The sequence below is a fragment of the Lissotriton helveticus genome, chromosome 4_1 (assembly GCF_964261635.1).
Source record: "Lissotriton helveticus chromosome 4_1, aLisHel1.1, whole genome shotgun sequence".
NCBI classification, from domain to species: domain Eukaryota; kingdom Metazoa; phylum Chordata; class Amphibia; order Caudata; family Salamandridae; genus Lissotriton; species Lissotriton helveticus.
Window position 1 is genome coordinate 1,607,211,870 of NC_136063.1, and position 24,141 is coordinate 1,607,236,010.

The 24,141-nt window shown below is 43.2% G+C and overlaps 1 protein-coding gene across 1 annotated transcript in view; it reads left to right on the top strand.

The window, feature by feature from the left end:
- Positions 1–24,141, top strand: part of DPY19L1 (dpy-19 like C-mannosyltransferase 1) — a 543,661-nt gene that overhangs the window by 433,996 nt on the left and 85,524 nt on the right. The window contains exon 19 of the mRNA XM_078688229.1: positions 21,876–22,050. Coding sequence (XP_078544355.1) covers positions 21,876–22,050 — 175 coding nt within the window. The remainder of the gene's footprint in view (positions 1–21,875; positions 22,051–24,141) is intronic.

Sequence of the window (24,141 nt, forward strand, 5' to 3'; positions counted from 1 at the left end):
ACATGGCTGCAATCCCAAGTCTTTATACCGCGACCCTACAGCTGAGCTCGGATGGCAGCTCGAAAAAGAAAAATAGGCCAAAACAGTTTCTTGGATGAGAGAGTGCAGTTCTCCAAAAACAAAAGGAAAAATTATGTTTTTATTTGTCCATTGTTTCTTGGTCGTAAATTATAACGGCCTTTACCAGGCACTGTCTGATCTTTAAACCGAAGTTCAGGCTCAGTGGTGAACAATCTCAGATGCGGAGGTACAGCTGCTTGCAAAATGTCGTCGTCCTCTCGTTCAGACTTTGTCCATACTAGATGTGCATCCCTAAACGGCATGAACTTCGGCACCCATTCTGTCTCTGAGTCACCAATACCTTCACGGATCCACTGGTCGTATGGCAGAGGTAAAGGCACCCTCTTACAATGTACGCCGTGGACCCAATTCCGCTTCCCGAAGACCTTCACCGAGGTTCTTGTCAACAGGAGCACCTGGTGGGGGCCGGTCCAGCGGGGCTGCTCGTTTTTGGTTCGTTGAAAATTTTTCACGAGGACCCAGTCACCGGGATTGATGGTGTAAGCTGGGTCCACAGATGCTGGTGGCGAGTTATCGTGAACCTGTTGATGCAAGACACGCAATTTAGCCATCAGGTCATACAAATAGTCCACCAACACAGGATACTCGATGTCACTAAACTTCACTGGCCTCGGCACTTCCCACACATTCGCCGGGCGTCCAAAAACTATTTCATATGGACTAAGTCCGATTCGGGAATGCACTGTAGTTCTAGTTGACAAAAGTGCCAACGGCAAAGCATCGGGCCATTGGAGACCAGAACTCACCTGAATTTTGGCTAACTTTAGCTTCAAAGTGCCATTGTAACATTCCACTAGTCCAGCTGATTGGGGGTGATTCGCAGCATGGAATTTCTGTTTTATGCCCAAAACCTCACACACTCTCTTCATGATCTTCCCCACAAACTCACTTCCATTATCACTCCACACCATCCTTGGCAATCCGAACCTAGGGAAATATTCTTTGAGCAAGACTTTAGCTGTGGACGAGGCAGTAATATCTTTTAGGGGAAATGCCTCTACCCATCTAGAAAAGGCACAAACAACTACGAGGACGTATTTCAGATTGTTGCACCTTTCCATGTGGATAAAATCCAATTGCAGAACCTCGAACGGATACGTCGGAGGCCCAAAGTGACCAGCTGGAGTTGGAGTTCCCTTACCTGGATTATACATCAAACACACCATACAATTCTTGACCACAATCTCAGCACATTTTGGAATTCCAGCATTCTGCCATACTGGAGCCAACAACTTACAAATTCCTTTCGCACTAATGTGAGACAACCCATGTGCCATCGTAACCACCGCAAGCACATACGCATTTGGCAACATCCATCTTTGGTGTTCTGATAACTCAACCCAACAACCAGTCGAATCCAATCTTCCCGTAGTTTCTCTCCACACACTCTTTTCATTTTCAGTGGCTTCAGCCTGGATTGATTTCACACTCTCGATCGTATCTTCACACATTCCAACTGCACCAATCCATCTCGCAGGGCCTGCAACATACATTCGACTCATCACATTTTTTGCTGTTTCTTTCGCAACTTCATCCGCAAATGCATTACCTCAACCAACATCATCCGTAACCTTCCGGTGAGCACTACACTTCACAATCGCAACTTGCTTCAGCAAAGTAAGTGACTCAAGAAGCTCATTCACCAACTGCCCATGTTGAATCTTAGTCCCATGGGATGTGAGAAATCCCCTTTCTTTCCACACGCGTCCAAAACTGTGTGCAACACCAAACGCGTACTGGCTATCGGTATACACATTCACTCTCTTGCCCTCAGACAGAATACACGCTCTCGTTAATGCAATCAATTCTGCTGCTTGTGCCGAATTATAGATCACTCGTGCAGTTTCAACAATTGTGCATAATGTCGTCACGGCATATGCTGCAGTCGTATCACCATTCGAGAGCTTGTAGCATGACCCATCAACCCATAGCGTACCATCAGGATCCAAAAGAGGAGTGTCTTTCAGATTGACTCTACCCTTCGTTTCCTCTTCCGTCCTCAAAAAACAATCATGCTGTTCCTGACCATCTGTATCCACAGAAATCGGCAACAATGTTGCTGGATTCAATACATTACACTGCTTGATGTGCACATGATTAGCCAAAAGCATCAACTCATAACCCGACAACTTCGCACTAGTAAGGTGCTGAGTCTTGGTTCAATTTAATAAAGTATCCACTGCATGTGGAACCATCACAACCAACGTATTATCCATCACCAATCCAGCAGACTGTCGGATGGAAACAGCCGCTGCCGCTGTAGCTCTCAAACAGCTTGGCAACGCTCTAGCTACCGGATCTAAAGTTGACGAGAAATACGCACATGGACGCTGCTTATCACCAAACTGTTGAGTCAAAACTGACAATGCACAACCCTCTCTCTCGTGAACATAGAGTGTAAAAGGCTTACTGTAGTCAGGAGTACCCAACACTGGAGCAGAACACAACGCATCACGCAATTCAGAAAAACTTTTCTGACAATCGTCAGACCACGGAAGAGGATTCGGTGTATCTTTACAAGTCAAAGCCAACAGAGGTTTCGCCAATAGAGAGAAATTTGGAATCCACTGTCTACAATACGACGTGATACCCAAGAAAGCACGCACTTCTCTCTGTGTGCTTGGTACAGTCATTTGCGCAATCGCTTGAATTCGTTCTGGGGTCAACCTTCTTCCCTCCTTTGACAAGAGATGACCTAAGTAGGTCACTTCTTGGCGACAATACTGCATTTTAGAAGGTGACACTTTATGATGCAAGTCCGACAAATGTCGCAACAAAGAAAGAGTAGCTTCTTTACAAGTTTTCTCATCATCAGCGGCCACTAACAGATCATCCACATACTGTATAAGAGCAGCACCAGCAGGTAACACAAGAGTATTGAGCTGAGTTTTTAAAGCCTGACTATAAATGGAGGGACTTTCACAATAGCCTTGGGGAGTTCTCTTAAACCGGAAGCTTCGGCCTCCTAAAGAGAAGCCAAAAATATCTCTACTCTCCTCAGCAATTGGAATACTGAAGAAAGCATTTTTCAAGTCTATGACTGAAAACCAGGCAGCTGAAGCAGGGATCAAAGTCAACAAAGCAGTAATATCCGGAACAACTGGAAACTGTGGCACAACAATCTTGTTAACCTCTCTAAGATCGATCACAAACCTGTAAACAGGTGGCTGAGAAGAGTCAGTGCGTTTCAGGACAGGCAAAACAGGACTGTTACACACATTACCTCTCGTTTCTTCAATCACACCTTTCTCAATCAAATCACAGATAATCGCTAAAAAGCGCTCTTTCACCATCACTCGAAATCTGATATTGGGGAATACGTGGCAATTTAACATTCGATTTGAGCGTAACAACATAGGGTGGAATCTCCAAAAGACCCACATCATTAGGACCAGTAGCCCAAAGAGTATCAGGGAGAGAACGCAATTCCAGATGAAGTCGATCTTTAGATAAATACATTGGAGAGATCACTTTCTTACCCAATGTAAGATGTACTCCCGAAGGAGAACAATACAATGTCGCATGCAATCTTTCTAACAAATCCAAACCCAACAAATTCTCACCACAACCTGTCGTTAGAATAAGGGGTGCTTCCAATTCACAAGGCCCAATGGAAAGAGACAAAGGACTAGAAACTGGATTACGTACCGGGGCGCCAGAAAATCCTGCCAAAACATTTGTTAAGCCAGACAAAGGTGCGCCAGGGAGTTTAGAGTGCATGAGAGAACTCTTTGCTGCACCAGTATCCAAAAGTAAAGGCGCTACCACACCTGATGTAACTACTGCAACATAAGGCCCACTCTGATCTACTGGAACCGACACTACTCCCTCTCTTTGTCCATGGCTGTCCTAGCAATCATTATAACTAATACCCTCATTTTCAACATAATAATCGTTAGTGTAGTATTGCGTAGATCTGCCAGTCTGTACATTCTGCTGATCAAAATAATTCATTGAACTCTGAGGAGGAAAAGAACGTTCGTTCTGAGGAAACGCACCACGTCCTCTACCTCTAGATACTTGCTGGAAACCACCACGACCTCTTGGGGCCGGCATACCACTCGAGCGCTGCAGTAAAACAGGACACTCATTCTTGTAATGACCTTCCTCCATACAATACGCACACTGATTCAGACCCAAAGGTGGTCTTGGAGCAAAATACTCAGGCTTCTGTGATATTCTCTGAAACTGTGGAGGTTGCTGAAACTGTGGACGTTGTTGTGACTCTTGCTGATTCGAGCGAGGCGGATACGCCTGCTGCAAAAGGACCTTTGTCTTCAAGTCTTTAGTCTTCTTCTCTACTCTATCTTTCTCATCCTTATCCCTATTCTCGTAGTACTGTGCAGTCGCCAATATCTGAGCCGACGAAGAAATAACCCATGAACTCTGAGTCCTTCAACTTGTTACAAAGCTCTGGAAGTAAATTAAAGACAAACTTATCTACGAACAATCTTTGTCCACCTTCCGTACTCATGTCCTGACCACTATGATCTATAAATGTTTCTTCAAACCTAGTGAAGAAATCTGACACACTTTCATCTTTCTTCTTTTTGTATGCCGCTAACTTGTCCCAATTCACTCGTAACGCTGGCATCATCGTTTTCATAAGATTTATAATTCTGCCAGGTAGATCTGCCACTAGAGGCTCAGGCTTAGAACCACCAACTTGTCTAGCGTCCGCAGCAGCAATATTGAGCCATGAGTCACCTAATTCAACCGCATGATCCTCATGACGAATCTTTGCCCATAGAGGTTGAGGTACTACATTACCCAATAGCATATCTATGTCGGCTAAATTCATAATGCATGCGTCAACTGTCTGGGACAATTCTTTGTAATAGCCAGCCGGATTCTTACGGGGATCAGGTAAAGACTGTTTAAGGGCCAAAACTTCTACTCTCTTCCATGGCACATGTACCCATACTCTCTGAAAATGAGGCAGAACAGGCGGATTAGCGTTTGCGTCCCCTTCTCTCCAAACTGGGGGAACCTCTCTCATTGGATATTGTCGTACCTTTCTCCTGACTGCGGAATCAGGCTCAAACAATCGCTGAGAGGGGAAATTGCTTCTAAACGCAAGTACTATCGCAACTGCGTCCCTTTCGCAAACTCAGACTGGACATTTAGCAACTCTACGGGAACTGAACCCAAATCATTATCTGCCCATTCCTCACGGAGGAAAGTACACATTACATCAAACACATATCTTTGCTTGGGTGCTTCCCACTGCAGGAAAACATCCATAACTGACTCTAAGTTATACCTCGAAACATTCGAAACCCATCTGCGAGCCAAGAGATCTAACACTGCCCGCTCTTCGGGACCAGGTAGCTGACTACGCATTTGTTTACGCGCAGAAACAGGGGTCATATTAAATGACCCAAAGAAAGGAGACAAAAGACCAATAACAGTATCAGTCATTCGTTGTCGAGCAGAAGGAGAAGCTGTCATAAGGACAGGAGACAAAGTATTTTGAGGTGATAGAAGTGTAGGGTTAGTAGCAAGAGAAGTTGAAGGTACAGGAGAATAAGGCAAAGTAGTTCCAGACAAAACCGATAGCAATGTCGGCGGCCCCAGAGGAGGCTGCGCCGTAGGAGGAAGAACCAGCTGAGGAGGAGCCGGTGGCTGAACAGCAACAAGAGGTTGTGCAACTAGAGGTTGCGGACGTGCCGTAGCACTCTGTGCATAAGGGGGTGGTAATCTCAACAAATGTGACATCAAAGGATCCTTCTCAGGGTCCTTCGTTGCATTCTCAAGAAGAGATGGCAAAGCTGGATAACATTTATCAATAGCCATATTATGTTGCCTATCTGACACCTCAATTGCTTTATCTTCTTCGTTTTCTTTAAACTGCCTAGCAGCTTGCATTATTGATACATCCTTTTCTCTTTTATCTCCTTTAGCTTGTTTAATTTATCGTTGTCTGGCTTCTTTACGCCAAAGGCGAAAGGAGTCAAACATTGCCGGCCGGGCTTTCTTCCTAAATTAGTTTCCAAATTGTCTAAAATCTCTGTATCAAAGCTACCATGTTGGGGCCATTGTAAGACGCCATCTTTTCTAGTATAGCGGACCCATACTTCATTAAACGTAATGGGGCCCACGCCGTGTTTAGAATAGAGCTCATAAGTCGGAGTTCCAACTGGAGGTATCGGACATGAATCCTCCAATCTGGAATCCCTGTTACAACCACAACAGAATATCCTCCTAATTTTTCTAAGACTAGGCATCTTCGCTCACTAATCTAGCTTCAAACTTCAAGGGATTATCTACAACGTTAGTCTCGCAAATATACGACTCCCTCGGCTTTTGAAATTGCAATTTTCAAATCAAAACTAAGGACCAAACAAACTAAGAACCAAGGAACCAAAAACTAAGGACTGGGAGCGACCCACTTATACTTAATTGAGGTATCAGTCACGCCACCAGAAGACCCGTCTATCATCTCGCCGTACAAAGCATCACAAATGGGTCCAAGACAGGGCGACAGTCAGGGCAGCAGTCCTTCGTAGCCGTCAGGAAAGCGGGAAGCCTCGCAGCAAAGACCTTCAGTCCACGTTCGACATGCCGGGGTCGATGAAGTGGTGGCCGTCCTCCAGAATTTCCTCACGAAGCTCCTCACGATCTTCAGGCTTGGACCGGTACCGCTGAAGTCGCCCCACGTTGGAAGCGCCAACTGAAGAACCGGGTTTTAGAACCCAGCGGCGCCAGGGGCACGCCCAAAGTCTTCGGGTTCACCTGTCTTAGAATACAGAGACACAGGATACTTCTGAGTGGCATCAAAGATCAAATTTATTGGCTGCAGCCAGTAACAGAAGTCCTAGAAATCATCACGGTATGAGTTCTCAGGAGACTGCTCAACTTTACAAAGCAAGTCATCCCTTTTTATGCCAAACATTATGCTTCAGGCAAACATTCCTTGTTTACAGTTTAACCAATCACATGTTTCCACAATGAAAGTATTGCATGACGACAAACCCATTTTGCAGTTGTCCGGCCCATAATCAATCATTGAACAAACCCAACATTCTTCTTTAGACAAGCCGGACAAACCCATAATAAAAAGGACCACAACCCATATCGTAAATAGACCATAAAAGAAGAAACAGAAACAGATAGAAGTAGGATAAGGCATGTTTGTGTGCAGTAAAACTTTATGATGTCCTGTGCTCTGATCCTTAATCTTGATCAGCTAAAGGGCAGGAACTGGTTTAACAAGTTCAGCTTCAGGCAACAGGGTCAGTTCACTCAGGTCAAACAGGAGTCAGCACATACTCGAGCTAAGGTGTACATGTCCTTAAAAGACTAGTTCAGCCACCGTCATCGGCCTATGTGAGGGCAACCACAAAATGGCTGCCATACACAAAATGTGACCCACGGGTTCAGAATTCACAGAACCTCAAGTGTAGATGCCCAATCGCCCACTCTTGACCTCTCCCCAGCACCGATAGTGTAGACTTGCGAGGGTTCATGTAAAGCCCCGACGCTTCTCGGAAAATCTGCATTATCCGCTGGAGGCGCGGCCCAACCTATTGAGATCCGTAAGGAAGAAAAAGACATCATCCGCTTACAGCGCGATCCTATCGGACAGCCCCAGCGCCCACTCAATTGCGCAACAATGCACACACACGCCGCCAACGGCTCCATAGCCAGGGAGAACAAGTATGGTAAGAGAGGGCAACCCTGCCGGGTGCCACACCTAATGGGAAATCTGGAAGAGATTTCTCCCGCCACTCGAACTGAAGTCGTCAGATCAGTGTAGAGAAGTTGCAGGTAGGACAGGAAGCGAGGCCCGAGGTTAAGTCGGGGCAGGAGCGCGAACAGATAGACACAGCTCAGCGAGTCAAACGCCCTGTCCATATCGGCAAGGAGAAGTGCGTCCTGCTTCCCAGTGCATCAAACCGCCGCCACCGCCACATGTGCCTGCCTTACATTGTGCCTGGTCGCCCTTTGGGGCATGAAGCCGGCCTGAGCTGGGTGTACAAGCACAGATATATTAGGCAGCAGCCGGTTGGCCAACGCTTTGGCCAGGACTTTGGCCTCCACGTTCAGAAGAGAAATTGGATGGTAGGAGCCATGATGTTCCGGGGGTCAGCCCGGCTTGTGAAACACCACTACCTCCACGTGCCTCCAGTCTGGGGGAAGTTTGGATAGGATAGCTTGACTCCAGTGCCGTGGAGAGCACAGGATTCACGTCTGAGCATACCCGTCCCACTCGGGGTGACAAACAACAGTTGATGGACAGAATGCAGAACAATGTCATACATTCACCCCAGTACAGCGATCTGGGCCTAAATCGCTCAGAGAAGAATCCGACTCCAGACCCGGCGGTGTGTGCACTCTCACCTTCACTGTTTCATCAGTCCACTTGAACACCTTCTCTGGAGTATCAAAGAAGTGGGTGCGCGATTGGAACACCACCCACAGGCGGGCCGGGAACAGCAAGGCATATGGAAGCTGGAGGTCTCTGAGACGGGCCTTGGCGGCCATGAACGACTGCCGCTGCTGCTGTACTAAGCGGGTATAATCCGGAAAGATCAAGATGCCCTGGTTCTCATAGAGCAAGGGTTTCTTGGCCCTGGCCTGTTTCAGTATGGCATCACGGTCATGGTAATTCAAAAGTTTGGCGATCACAGGCCGCGGGGGGCCCCTACCGGAGGTTTCTGCTTGAGAGCTCTGTGGGCCCGCTCTATCACGAAACACCGGGATATGGCATCAGGGGTGAGCGAGCTTTCAAACAACTGCGTCAAGAAACCCTCCATATTGCCTTTTTCGCAGCCCTCCGGAAAACCGACAAAGCGCAGATTGTTCCCCTGAGCCCGAGATTGTTCCCCTGAGCCCGCCCCTCCGCATCCTCGGCTCAAAGTGCCAGGCCCTTCTGAGTGCTTACCATACTGGCCACCTTGCGCTTCAGGGCCGCGACGTCGTCCTCTACCCCTGAAATCCGAGTCACTGCCTCCGTAATGCAGGACGTGGCATTCTGCAAGTCTTGATGCAGTAGCATGACATCCGAGTCTACTGCGCCTATTTTAGCGTCCATTATAAAAATGGGGTAACCCAAAACCGGTTGTTGGACCTGGGTAATCGGAATTATTAACAAAAAACAATGGCCCAACCCGGAATAGATTATTGGCTCAATGAATCAGTACTCACAGTTAATAATTTTTGTTAACTCAATGAGTCTTAGAATTAATCACCTCTTATAGATTTAATCCAAAAGTATTCATTGCACTTAAAAAGCATCCACCTCAAGAAAACTGATTTATTCAAAAAATATATATATAGGAGTTTTAATGAATTGCTCCAACACAGCGAGAAACATTTCATATATACATTACTAAACATTTCAAAAAACGAACGGTAACAAAGCGAGCAGAGTGCTTCTACAAGGGTGCCGGAAAAAAGAAAGAAAAGGTGGTTTTGAAAGAAAGGGTGTAAGCCTCAACAGAATAGTGACATAAGGTTTTATAAAAGTCGAGAAAACAGTGCTGTACAAAATTCAGCAAAATATAGATTAAGGCCACTGATTGCTTATTTCACTTTTAGCATTTATACATTCTTTGACTGGCATGTATAATGTCTGAAAAAACAGTGGTCCTATTTATTGGAGAAGAGCGTCGACGTTTCGACCCGTCTGGTGGTACAGGGGTAGCTGGGGACCTCGACCTGCGGGTCTTCCTCAGGACGTATATGACACAAACTTCGTACCGTGGTTATAAAAAGCTGTGAGCCTACAATAAATTAAGGCAATATTCAGGTGGGTGCATGAAATTAATACTTAAAAAATGAGAGGTACGTCGACCTCGATTGATTTCTTACCCAGAACTTCTTTATATGGGATGGTCAAGATCCTCCTAGATCTGGATGGTCTTAACAATCTGATTGGTCACAGTCCCACTCCTACAGTTCCTAAGATGGAGTTAATATATTAAGTTGCTAATCTAGATGAATATCTGTAATTGTTGTTTTTCAAACACCATTAATAAAGGCTTACCGAGTTAAAGGTCGTTTGCCTTCCACATAGTTATTCAGTGGATGATGTTGAAGATAGCATATAGGACTTAATCCGTTACTGCAAGGGAACATATAATGAGTGTGTTTAACCGTGATATCATTCAGTAATTTTGATCTATTAGTATGGAGGGTAAAGGGAAAAATTCATACCTTACAGTATTCTTATACTTCATAAGATAGTATAGGTGAGGTTCAATCTCTGCGCCAAGATTTCTGCGAAAACAGGCAGAGATGAGTGTTACCTGGGTTATGTTTGTTTAAAGGAGGTGGCACAGCATATTATAGGTGGCGGATACCTCGTAATCTGTTAATTACCTTTTGGACTCGCAGAATGGCCGCCCTCACTTGGGAATGTTCGCGAAAGTCGACATTATCCAAAACGAAAAAACGGGACGCTGCATGAAAAAACATAAATTCAGGTCAGAGTCGCTGTGGTTGTCTTACAGCCTCAAGGACTCTAATTTGGATAGAATACCGGGAAAATCTTACCGAGTGTGTTTGTATGTTGGCGGCGACTGTTCAAATCCAGGGGTCTCGTAACGCGGTGACGTCACACGGACGTTTTGAGCGCTCGAAGACGAATAGACAAAAAGAAAGGACTCAGTGGAGTTCTCGGTTGGCCCGTGGATATTGTATCTTGTGGACCAAAACACCAAGAGTAGGTCGACGTAGAAAAGGGACTCAGTGTGAATCTTGATGGGCCCATGGTCATTGTATTTAATAATACAATACGTCCCGGAAGGTTGAATACTGAATAAGGCGCCCACTCAATAGATCATCTGTTATTTAACACTGCTACTTGTTTGCTGATTTCTTCATATTCATTTAGCCCCCGCTTTATAGTGTCGAATAGATATATAAAGCGGCACTCACGGAGGCTCAATACATGACTGAAGTCTCCTCCTCTGGGGTTTGGTGTTACCTTTTCAAGGACACACCATTTGAGACTATCAGGTGTATGTTCAAATTTTGTAAAATGCTCCACAAGTGGAGCCCCCTGGGTCTTACATTTGATGCGGCTCATGTGTTGCAATATGCGACACTTTACTTTTTGTGTAGTTTGTCCAATATATACGAACCCGCAAGGGCATGTAATCGCATAAATAACTCCACTTGAGTTACAGTTACTGTGTTCTTTTAACTCGTATGTGTAGTTGTTGTGTTTGAAACTTTTAATTTCTTGGGTTAATGGACAAGCTTTACAATTTCCACATTTCACGTGGCCCTTTACTGGTGGGATCCCCCATAGGACAGTTTGACTGGGTGGGTTTTTACTAGGCAGTAGAGCTTTCACAACATAGTCTCTTATATTTTTTGCCTTCTTAAAAGCATGTAATGGCAAAGGGGCATTCCCAATTTCATCAGCGATCATATGCCAGTGTTGGTTAATTATTTTTTTGATCTTGTTACTCTTCGTGGAATAAGTAGTAACGCACACTATCCGATCCTCTTTTTGTTTCTGATTATCTCTCACTTCTAAGAGGTGTTCTCTGTGATTATACCAGGCGCGTTTACGTGCCTGTTTTAAGAGCCTGATCGGGTAGCCTCTATCTATCAGTCTGGATAGGAGGCCTGCTGATTCGCTGAAGAAATCCTCCTTCCTGGTGCAGTTCCTACGCAACCTCAGGAATTGTCCAAAGGGGAGGTTATCCCTGAGGTTGCGTGGATGGTGGCTGCTGTACCGGAGTAAGGTGTTCCGCTCACTACTCTTACGGTATAGGCCGGTGTATAACATACCGTGATCAGCATTGATAGTAATATCCAGAAAACTGATTTTGGACTTATCAAATTCTACGGTGAATTGGATGTCAGTTGACCGTGTATTAAGCCATTCATGAAAAGAAGTTAATTCCTCTGAGGTGCCATTCCATACAATTAAAACGTCATCAATATAACGACGCCATAACCCTATGTGGTTAAGGTAGGGGTTGATATCATTAAGAACATGTGCTTGTTCGAAGGCATCCATAAAGATTATGGCCAGATTGGGGGCAAAGCTTGCCCCCATCGCCACTCCCTTTGTTTGAACATAGTACTTGCCCAGGAAAGTGAAAAAATTCTTAGTCATAGCCAGAGTTAAAAGTTGAATGATAAATTCTGTCGGTACATGGTGGGGTGCCGGACGTGAGTTTAGGACTAACTCAATAACTGTCAGTGCTTGCTTTTGCGGAATATTTGTATATAGAGATTGGATGTCCATTGTAGCAAGTAGACTTATACTTGGGTCATATGGGCGTCCATCTAGGAGCTGGATGGTTTGCATCGTATCTTTAAGGTACGTAGCTGTCTCCTCTGCTAAAGGTTTTAAGAATGTATCAATATACTTGCACAGGGGCTCCAGGAGGGAGCCACAACCGGAGATGATCGGTCTGCCCGGTGGATTCTGCATTCTTTTATGAATTTTTGGCAAAGTATAAATGGTAGGTGTTCTGGGATGTTTGTTATTGAGATATTCGTGCTCATGTTTATTGATGAAGCCTAAATCTAATCCTTGTGTGGTAATGGATTTGATTTTCTTTGTTATTTCATTAGTCGGGTCCCCTTTTAATTTAGCATAGTTACCTTCAACTTCTAGCTGGGCAAGAATTTCATTTGTGTATTGGTCATAATTTTGTACGACAATGGCTCCGCCCTTGTCGGCAGGTTTAATTACTATATTGGCATTTTCTTTTAGAGTAGTGAGAGCTATTCGTTCTGCCTTAGTAATGTTATATTTAACATATTGTCTCTCTGACAGAGTGTTCTCTACATCTCTCAATACCAATTGTTCAAAGGCCAAAATCTTTGATGACATTTGGTGAGCAGGGGGGTTGAATTTAGATGGGGGTCTCAGGCCACTTCCAGAGAAAACGGGATTGTGTGGAACTTTTTGAAAATAATGTTTGAGTCTTATTTTTCTAAAGAAGTGATGTAGTTCCACTTTAAGATTAAAGGAATTGGGCATCGAGGTTGGTACAAACGAAAGGCCTTTTTCTAATACACTCTGCTCATCTTGGTCTAGCTCATAGTTTGAGAGATTGATTATTGGATTCTCAGGTTTTCGGACTACCATCTGTAGTGTTGTCTCCTGGTTTGTATCTCTCCGTGTGAGTGTGTCTGACCTCTGCCTTTGGTTTTCCCCCTGCCTCTGTTCCAGTTCTGTGATCTTGGGCCCCTGGGCCTCCCCCAGGGACGTCCTCGTCCTCGTGGTTCCCACCATTGGTCCTGTTCTAAAGAATTGGTTTGGTCTGGATAGTGGTTACCAGAATTGGTTGTGTCAGTGCTAGTGCCTGCTTGTTCGGAGTCACTATCAGTGTTGCTACCAAAAGAGGATCCTGAAAAGGTAGTGAATTGTCTGTATCCTCGTCTACCTCTACTGGAGTAGGTCCCTGGTTGTTCTCTTATATAATACCCTTCCTGTAGGTATGGGTATACAACCTTTTTATCAAAAAATTTAATGTCTTTGGCTACCTTGTCTAGCTTTTGTGGCTTGGGTGTATAAGTCAAATTCACGTATTGTTTTTTCCACACGTTCTAAGGCCTCTTTGGCATTAATTAGGGCTTTGTCTTCGATGATCTCTTTTTTGAGGTCGGCTATTTGAAATGTGGAAATTGTAAAGCTTGTCCATTAACCCAAGAAAGTAAAAGTTTCAAACACAACAACTACACATACGAGTTAAAAGAACACAGTAACTGTAACTCAAGTGGAGTTATTTATGCGATTACATGCCCTTGCGGGTTCGTATATATTGGACAAACTACACAAAAAGTAAAGTGTCGCATATTGCAACACGTGAGCCGCATCAAATGTAAGACCCAGGGGGCTCCACTTGTGGAGCATTTTACAAAATTTGAACATACACCTGATAGTCTCAAATGGTGTGTCCTTGAAAAGGTAACACCAAACCCCAGAGGAGGAGACTTCAGTCATGTATTGAGCCTCCGTGAGTGCCGCTTTATATATCTATTCGACACTATAAAGCGGGGGCTAAATGAATATGAAGAAATCAGCAAACAAGTAGCAGTGTTAAATAACAGATGATCTATTGAGTGGGCGCCTTATTCAGTATTCAACCTTCCGTGACGTATTGTATTATTAAATACAATGACCATGGGCCCATCAAGATTCACACTGAGTCCCTTTTCTACGTCGACCTACTCTTGGTGTTTTGGTCCACAAGATACAATATCCACGGGCCAACCGAGAACTCCACTGAGTCCTTTCTTTTTGTCTATTCGTCTTCGAGCGCTCAAAACGTCCGTGTGACGTCACCGCGTTACGAGACCCCTGGATTTGAACAGTCGCCGCCAACATACAAACACACTCGGTAAGATTTTCCCGGTATTCTATCCAAATTAGAGTCCTTGAGGCTGTAAGACAACCACAGCGACTCTGACCTGAATTTATGTTTTTTCATGCAGCGTCCTGTTTTTTCGTTTTGGATAATGTCGACTTTCGCGAACATTCCCAAGTGAGGGCGGCCATTCTGCGAGTCCAAAAGGTAATTAACAGATTACGAGGTATCCGCCACCTATAATATGCTGTGCCACCTCCTTTAAACAAACATAACCCAGGTAACACTCATCTCTGCCTGTTTTCGCAGAAATCTTGGCGCAGAGATTGAACCTCACCTATACTATCTTATGAAGTATAAGAATACTGTAAGGTATGAATTTTTCCCTTTACCCTCCATACTAATAGATCAAAATTACTGAATGATATCACGGTTAAACACACTCATTATATGTTCCCTTGCAGTAACGGATTAAGTCCTATATGCTATCTTCAACATCATCCACTGAATAACTATGTGGAAGGCAAACGACCTTTAACTCGGTAAGCCTTTATTAATGGTGTTTGAAAAACAACAATTACAGATATTCATCTAGATTAGCAACTTAATATATTAACTCCATCTTAGGAACTGTAGGAGTGGGACTGTGACCAATCAGATTGTTAAGACCATCCAGATCTAGGAGGATCTTGACCATCCCATATAAAGAAGTTCTGGGTAAGAAATCAATCGAGGTCGACGTACCTCTCATTTTTTAAGTATTAATTTCATGCACCCACCTGAATATTGCCTTAATTTATTGTAGGCTCACAGCTTTTTATAACCACGGTACGAAGTTTGTGTCATATACGTCCTGAGGAAGACCCGCAGGTCGAGGTCCCCAGCTACCCCTGTACCACCAGACGGGTCGAAACGTCGACGCTCTTCTCCAATAAATAGGACCACTGTTTTTTCAGACATTATACATGCCAGTCAAAGAATGTATAAATGCTAAAAGTGAAATAAGCAATCAGTGGCCTTAATCTATATTTTGCTGAATTTTGTACAGCACTGTTTTCTCGACTTTTATAAAACCTTATGTCACTATTCTGTTGAGGCTTACACCCTTTCTTTCAAAACCACCTTTTCTTTCTTTTTTCCGGCACCCTTGTAGAAGCACTCTGCTCGCTTTGTTACCGTTCGTTTTTTGAAATTTTTACTAATGTATATATGAAATTTTTCTCGCTGTGTTGGAGCAATTCATTAAAACTCCTATATATATATTTTTTGAATAAATCAGTTTTCTTGAGGTGGATGCTTTTTAAGTGCAATGAATACTTTTGGATTAAATCTATAAGAGGTGATTAATTCTAACACTCATTGAGTTAACAAAAATTATTAACTGTGAGTACTGATTCATTGAGCCAATAATCTATTCCGGGTTGGGCCATTGTTTTTTGTTAATAATTCCGATTACCCAGGTCCAACAACCGGTTTTGGGTTACCCCATTTTTATAATGGTTACCTTGTGCAGGGACTCCTGCGAGGGTTTTTTCTAAATGTCTAATTGTCGCATGTAATAACTGTTGATTGACTCTTTGTCTTTCCGTCTTTTACGGGACCGGATTATATGTTTGTGAATCTGTTTCAGAGTGTGTCTTTTTGAATACCATGTCCGAAAAAGAAACACTGTCTTACACGGAAGACTATATTGACCAGCTATTGAGCAAAGAAGGAGCTAGTGGTATATTGGGAAATGATACTAGCAACACTGATATCACATTAAATGAGAAAGTTGCTAAATTAGAACGTCTAGAAAAGAAATTAATAAGAACGAGACTCCACGGGCATACTTTGGCAAAATATCTTAAAGCAAACGTGATCCCAGTAGGGTTAAGAGTGAGGAACGAACCAGCAATTTTTGTTGATAACCCTAGGTTTAAAGAACATTTCAGCTTTGTTTCTAATACATGCTCACGCCATTGGATGGTGTTGGGGATCGAGACAGCTGTGACAGAAGCTGAGAGGTTAATAAAAGAAATAGCCGACCTCAAAAAAGAGATCATCGAAGACAAAGCCCTAATTAATGCCAAAGAGGCCTTAGAACGTGTGGAAAAAACAATACGTGAATTTGACTTATACACCCAAGCCACAAAGCTAGACAAGGTAGCCAAAGACATTAAATTTTTTGATAAAAAGGTTGTATACCCATACCTACAGGAAGGGTATTATATAAGAGAACAACCAGGGACCTACTCCAGTAGAGGTAGACGAGGATACAGACAATTCACTACCTTTTCAGGATCCTCTTTTGGTAGCAACACTGATACAGACAATTCACTACCTTTTCAGGATCCTCTTTTGGTAGCAACACTGATAGTGACTCCGAACAAGCAGGCACTAGCACTGACACAACCAATTCTGGTAACCACTATCCAGACCAAACCAATTTTTTAGAACAGGACCAATGGTGGGAACCACGAGGACGAGGACGTCCCTGGGGGAGGCCCAGGGGCCCAAGATCACAGAACTGGAACAGAGGCAGGGGGAAAACCAAAGGCAGAGGTCAGACACACTCACAAGGAGAGATACAAACCAGGAGACAACACTACAGATGGTAGTCCGAAAACCTGAGAATCCAATAATCAATCTCTCAAACTATGAGCTAGACCAAGATGAGCAGAGTGTATTAGAAAAAGGCCTTTCGTTTGTACCAACCTCGATGCCCAATTCCTTTAATCTTAAAGTGGAACTACATCACTTCTTTAGAAAAATAAGACTCAAACATTATTTTCAAAAAGTTCCACACAATCCCGTTTTCTCTGGAAGTGGCCTGAGACCCCCATCTAAATTCAACCCCCCTGCTCACCAAATGTCATCAAAGATTTTGGCCTTTGAACAATTGGTATTGAGAGATGTAGAGAACACTCTGTCAGAGAGACAATATGTTAAATATAACATTACTAAGGCAGAACGAATAGCTCTCACTACTCTAAAAGAAAATGCCAATATAGTAATTAAACCTGCCGACAAGGGCGGAGCCATTGTCGTACAAAATTATGACCAATACACAAATGAAATTCTTGCCCAGCTAGAAGTTGAAGGTAACTATGCTAAATTAAAAGGGGACCCGACTAATGAAATAACAAAGAAAATCAAATCCATTACCACACAAGGATTAGATTTAGGCTTCATCAATAAACATGAGCACGAATATCTCAATAACAAACATCCCAGAACACCTACCATTTATACTTTGCCAAAAATTCATAAAAGAATGCAGAATCCACCGGGCAGACCGATCATCTCCGGTTGTGGCTCCCTCCTGGAGCCCCTGTGCAAGTATATTGATACATTCTTAAAACCTTTAGCAGAGGAGACAGCTACGTACCTTAAAGATACGATGCAAACCATCCAGCTCCTAGATGGACGCCCATATGACCCAAGTATAAGTCTACTTGCTACAATGGACATCCAATCTCTATATACAAATATTCCGCAAAAGCAAGCACTGACAGTTATTGAGTTAGTCCTAAACTCACGTCCGGCACCCCACCATGTACCGACAGAATTTATCATTCAACTTTTAACTCTGGCTATGACTAAGAATTTGTTCACTTTCCTGGGCAAGTACTATGTTCAAACAAAGGGAGTGGCGATGGGGGCAAGCTTTGCCCCCAATCTGGCCATAATCTTTATGGATGCCTTCGAACAAGCACATGTTCTTAATGATATCAACCCCTACCTTAACCACATAGGGTTATGGCGTCGTTATATTGATGACGTTTTAATTGTATGGAATGGCACCTCAGAGGAATTAACTTCTTTTCATGAATGGCTTAATACACGGTCAACTGACATCCAATTCACCGTAGAATTTGATAAGTCCAAAATCAGTTTTCTGGATATTACTATCAATGCTGATCAGGGTATGTTATACACCGGCCTATACCGTAAGAGTAGTGAGCGGAACACCTTACTCCGGTACAGCAGCCACCATCCACGCAACCTCAGGGATAACCTCCCCTTTGGACAATTCCTGAGGTTGCGTAGGAACTGCACCAGGAAGGAGGATTTCTTCAGCGAATCAGCAGGCCTCCTATCCCGACTGATAGATAGAGGCTACCCGATCAGGCTCTTAAAACAGGCACGTAAACGCGCCTGGTATAATCACAGAGAACACCTCTTAGAAGTGAGAGATAATCAGAAACAAAAAGAGGATCGGATAGTGTGCGTTACTACTTATTCCACGAAGAGTAACAAGATCAAAAAAATAATTAACCAACACTGGCATATGATCGCTGATGAAATTGGGAATGCCCCTTTGCCATTACATGCTTTTAAGAAGGCAAAAAATATAAGAGACTATGTTGTGAAAGCTCTACTGCCTAGTAAAAACCCACCCAGTCAAACTGTCCTATGGGGGATCCCACCAGTAAAGGGCCACGTGAAATGTGGAAATTGTAAAGCTTGTCCATTAACCCAAGAAATTAAAAGTTTCAAACACAACAACTACACATACGAGTTAAAAGAACACAGTAACTGTAACTCAAGTGGAGTTATTTATGCGATTACATGCCCTTGCGGGTTCGTATATATTGGACAAACTACACAAAAAGTAAAGTGTCGCATATTGCAACACGTGAGCCGCATCAAATGTAAGACCCAGGGGGCTCCACTTGTGGAGCATTTTACAAAATTTGAACATACACCTGATAGTCTCAAATGGTGTGTCCTTGAAAAGGTAACACCAAACCCCAGAGGAGGAGACTTCAGTCATGTATTGAGCCTCCGTGAGTGCCGCTTTATATATCTATTCGACACTATAAAGCGGGGGCTAAATGAATATGAAGAAATCAGCAAACAAGTAGCAGTGTTAAATAACAGATGATCTATTGAGTGGGCGCCTTATTCAGTATTCAACCTTCCGTGACGTATTGTATTATTAAATACAATGACCATGGGCCCATCAAGATTCACACTGAGTCCCTTTTCTACGTCGACCTACTCTTGGTGTTTTGGTCCACAAGATACAATATCCACGGGCCAACCGAGAACTCCACTGAGTCCTTTCTTTTTGTCTATTCGTCTTCGAGCGCTCAAAACGTCCGTGTGACGTCACCGCGTTACGAGACCCCTGGATTTGAACAGTCGCCGCCAACATACAAACACACTCGGTAAGATTTTCCCGGTATTCTATCCAAATTAGAGTCCTTGAGGCTGTAAGACAACCACAGCGACTCTGACCTGAATTTATGTTTTTTCATGCAGCGTCCCGTTTTTTCGTTTTGGATAATGTCGACTTTCGCGAACATTCCCAAGTGAGGGCGGCCATTCTGCGAGTCCAAAAGGTAATTAACAGATTACGAGGTATCCGCCACCTATAATATGCTGTGCCACCTCCTTTAAACAAACATAACCCAGGTAACACTCATCTCTGCCTGTTTTCGCAGAAATCTTGGCGCAGAGATTGAACCTCACCTATACTATCTTATGAAGTATAAGAATACTGTAAGGTATGAATTTTTCCCTTTACCCTCCATACTAATAGATCAAAATTACTGAATGATATCACGGTTAAACACACTCATTATATGTTCCCTTGCAGTAACGGATTAAGTCCTATATGCTATCTTCAACATCATCCACTGAATAACTATGTGGAAGGCAAACGACCTTTAACTCGGTAAGCCTTTATTAATGGTGTTTGAAAAACAACAATTACAGATATTCATCTAGATTAGCAACTTAATATATTAACTCCATCTTAGGAACTGTAGGAGTGGGACTGTGACCAATCAGATTGTTAAGACCATCCAGATCTAGGAGGATCTTGACCATCCCATATAAAGAAGTTCTGGGTAAGAAATCAATCGAGGTCGACGTACCTCTCATTTTTTAAGTATTAATTTCATGCACCCACCTGAATATTGCCTTAATTTATTGTAGGCTCACAGCTTTTTATAACCACGGTACGAAGTTTGTGTCATATACGTCCTGAGGAAGACCCGCAGGTCGAGGTCCCCAGCTACCCCTGTACCACCAGACGGGTCGAAACGTCGACGCTCTTCTCCAATAAATAGGACCACTGTTTTTTCAGACATTATACATGCCAGTCAAAGAATGTATAAATGCTAAAAGTGAAATAAGCAATCAGTGGCCTTAATCTATATTTTGCAGAATTTTGTACAGCACTGTTTTCTCGACTTTTATAAAACCTTATGTCACTATTCTGTTGAGGCTTACACCCTTTCTTTCAAAACCACCTTTTCTTTCTTTTTTCCGGCACCCTTGTAGAAGCACTCTGCTCGCTTTGTTACCGTTCGTTTTTTGAAATTTTTACTAATGTATATATGAAATTTTTCTCGCTGTGTTGGAGCAATTCATTAAAACTCCTATATATATATTTTTTGAATAAATCAGTTTTCTTGAGGTGGATGCTTTTTAAGTGCAATGAATACTTTTGGATTAAATCTATAAGAGGTGATTAATTCTAACACTCATTGAGTTAACAAAAATTATTAACTGTGAGTACTGATTCATTGAGCCAATAATCTATTCCGGGTTGGGCCATTGTTTTTTGTTAATAATATTTTAGCGTCCAGCATATCCCGGGACTGAGTGATTTCTGCCATCAACGCCGCATTGTCCGGCCCAGACTCCTGCTGCCCCCCAGCCGCCCCACCCGGTCCAGTAAATTTGTCAATGGGACCATGTTTTGCGGCAACGCCACTGCCCTTGTCCCGCGTCATGGCCACCCGCAGTATGTATCCAACCAAGTCAGGTCCGGCACTCTGTCCTCACAGGATCCCACGCAGACACCTCAGAGTCCGAGCTGGCCCGCTCCCCACCCGGAGGTACCCTCGAACCAGGGCCCGCACTCCACCCAGGCGGGCCCAGTTGTCTTCCCCCGGATCCTCTGTACAGGAGGGCCACCTCACTCCCACTGCCCCGGCCCACCTTTATTCTCATATATTTTGATAAGTTAACAAGATCTGAGCAAAAACTCATCATGAAGCCTTAAAATAAATATAGATATTCAGCAGCAAGTTTACAAATATTTCTAAAGTATGCAATACATCCAAACAAATAAAGTGCAAGTGTGAGCTGCAATTCCCTAAAGGCGAACCAGGCCCGCCCCCAAGAAAGCCTCGGCTGAAAGGCTACCCTCTATTCTCCTACTTATTCTCCAGGGAAGTGGTAATTGGGGTCCATATCCTAGTTTTCTTTCGACCTTTTAGGTTATACAAAGGGGTTTATAAGTGATGCAGTGGCAAGCTATTGCCATGGCCAAAAATAAAAAAAAACATGCCTCCCCCTCGCCACGTCATTCAATTTGGTACTGCCATGCACCCTGAAAATCATTAATGTGGGAGTGATTAGAACTGGTGTACCTATGATTGTCCTCAATATTAATAAATATACTGTTGGTAATAACAATGGTAATGAGGGTCTGGTTTAAATTTTTTTGACTTGTACTTTAATGATTGATATTCTGTCAAATTAAGTTGTGGACATTTTCTTTTTCAGATGTTTAGATGGTTCCCCAGCAAAATTAGACACCAGTTTTTTGTCTTTCTTATATTGGTGTCAATGTCCATACAAGGAGTAACAAATCTCCGAAGCCAGTGGAGCGTCATGGGAGAATTTAGCAATGTGCCTCAGGAAGAATTATTAGAATGGATAAAATTTAATACCAAACCAAGTAAGTTAATCTGGCTATCTTAATTGTTTATTCCTTTGTATTTTTAATTCTACTCAGAGGTCTTTTCAGTCTTGTCTCTGAGTATTTTCTCACACTCTACAGTTTGCTTGTTTCTAGGTGAAGATCCCAGTAAACATTGTTTTCTCTCATGGTCTACACTCCACAGTACCTCACACTCGAGCCCACCTCCTTCTTATCTCATAGTAATGTCGAGAAGAGGCAGCATACAAAAAGCACTGATAGATCCACTCCTAACCATAACCATATGTTTCTTCTTTTTGCCTGCACATCAAGAGGTTAGCAGCTGCCCTGATCCTTAAGGAATCCTTGGTGAATCCTGTTTATCATTGAATGATTCTCTTCTCAAAAGGACATACAATTTGAATGCTTACTTACTGTCCAAAGGGACCTAGGTAACAACATTAAACCATACAGATTTGTGGGTGCCTTACTAATGCCTAAGTAGAGGACTGACATTATTGGCAACATGTTAACCACAGCAAGAGAATTGGTTGGTTCACAAACATAAAATCATTTTTTACTTCTGATGTCCAAACAACTTTGGCTAAGAATTCATTTGTAAGAAAATGGGTTAATAATTAGGAAGGATAAGTCATACCCATGTACTAAGTTCCAAAATCCCATCAGGCAAAACACACAGTTTCAATAATGTAAACCTGGGCTCAACCCCTAGTTACTATGGCACAATTTCTAAAAATTAAGAAATATGTTTTATGAAACATGGAAACAAAACACCAAAATCCAAGAAGAGGGACAGAAGATATACATTTTTTACATTTTAATGCGAAACATGCAAACCAAAAGTAATGCACCAATCAAAATTCAATGTTCGTGGCTGAATGTGACATAGGTGCAATTATGGAGCAGAGGTCGAATACACCAAGCAAGTCGCCCCCGTTAAAGTTTGTACCTTCTGACTTAGTCCTTTTCATGGAAGACAAAATCCTCCAGTTGGGCCTGGTTAAACGCTATATCCACAAAGTCTTCCTGGAGCCAGATTGCTGCTGGATAAGATCATACCCAAGATGTTGGTTTTGGCAGGAAAAGCTCAGAGTGGGAAATTTCAAATTTTGCAGCCACTTAAGTCCTTTCAGCAGGCAGATTTTTGCTCCCTCGCCCTGTTAAGATTTCTACCATCGGAATTAATCTCCTTTTTTAAACTGAAAATATTCCAGAGGGGAAAGCCTAAAGCTGTGTCCAACAAAGCCCTCTCAAAATCTTGACTTTTCAGGCTTTTAGTACCAATTCCTTTTAATCACTTCTAAGACTCTCAGTACCTCAAGACGACACTTAGAGGACAGGTCGCGCTACACCAGAGGCCACCAGCAAGATTCGGTCCAGGTCCATTTCTAACTGGTCACTTCAGGAAAAAGGCCTCTTGCAACATTTGATGTCCTTGTAGCCATACAGGTAGTTACCCAACTGATTGTTAGAGTCTATGTTTTTGTCTTGGGTACAAGTGGGAGTAGGTTCAACCCTTCAGGTCTCCACATAATCCTCTTTTGTTCTGCTATAGGTTCAGAAACTGTTCTGAGGTGTTGGGGTGAAGTGCTACTTTTGTACAATTCATTAGCCAGTGTATGGGATGAATCCAGGATATACAAATGGTCAAAAAGCTCCCAAGTGAAAACTTTCCCTTTTGTGCAGCACCTCCTCTTTACCTCACTGCAAACGACCCCACATTCCATCATTCTCAGTAAAATCCATTTGGGCATACACTTTCTTCTACTGAAGGAAGCTTCTGGCACACCTAGGAGTCTGACTAAAGTAATAAGCCGTTTCCCTCTCACTCAACCACTCCAAGCTGGTTCTAAGGCCAGCTCCTTCCTCCACTGAAACTAAAGCTAGAACAGAGTATTGAGGAATGAAAATACCCCTCTTCTCTAGGCTTCCTTTATCACTTAACTATAGTTTTCAGGTTAGTGAAGTTCCTGGTCCCTCCTTAACTGCCCTTCTTGGGCTAAACTATGTCACATCTTCCTCCGAGCCTTCCTGCCTGGCTCAAGCTGTTGTCTGTGCTCTGAGAGTATTTCACACTTCATCAAAGAAGTCCTGACAGGCCAGCTGCAG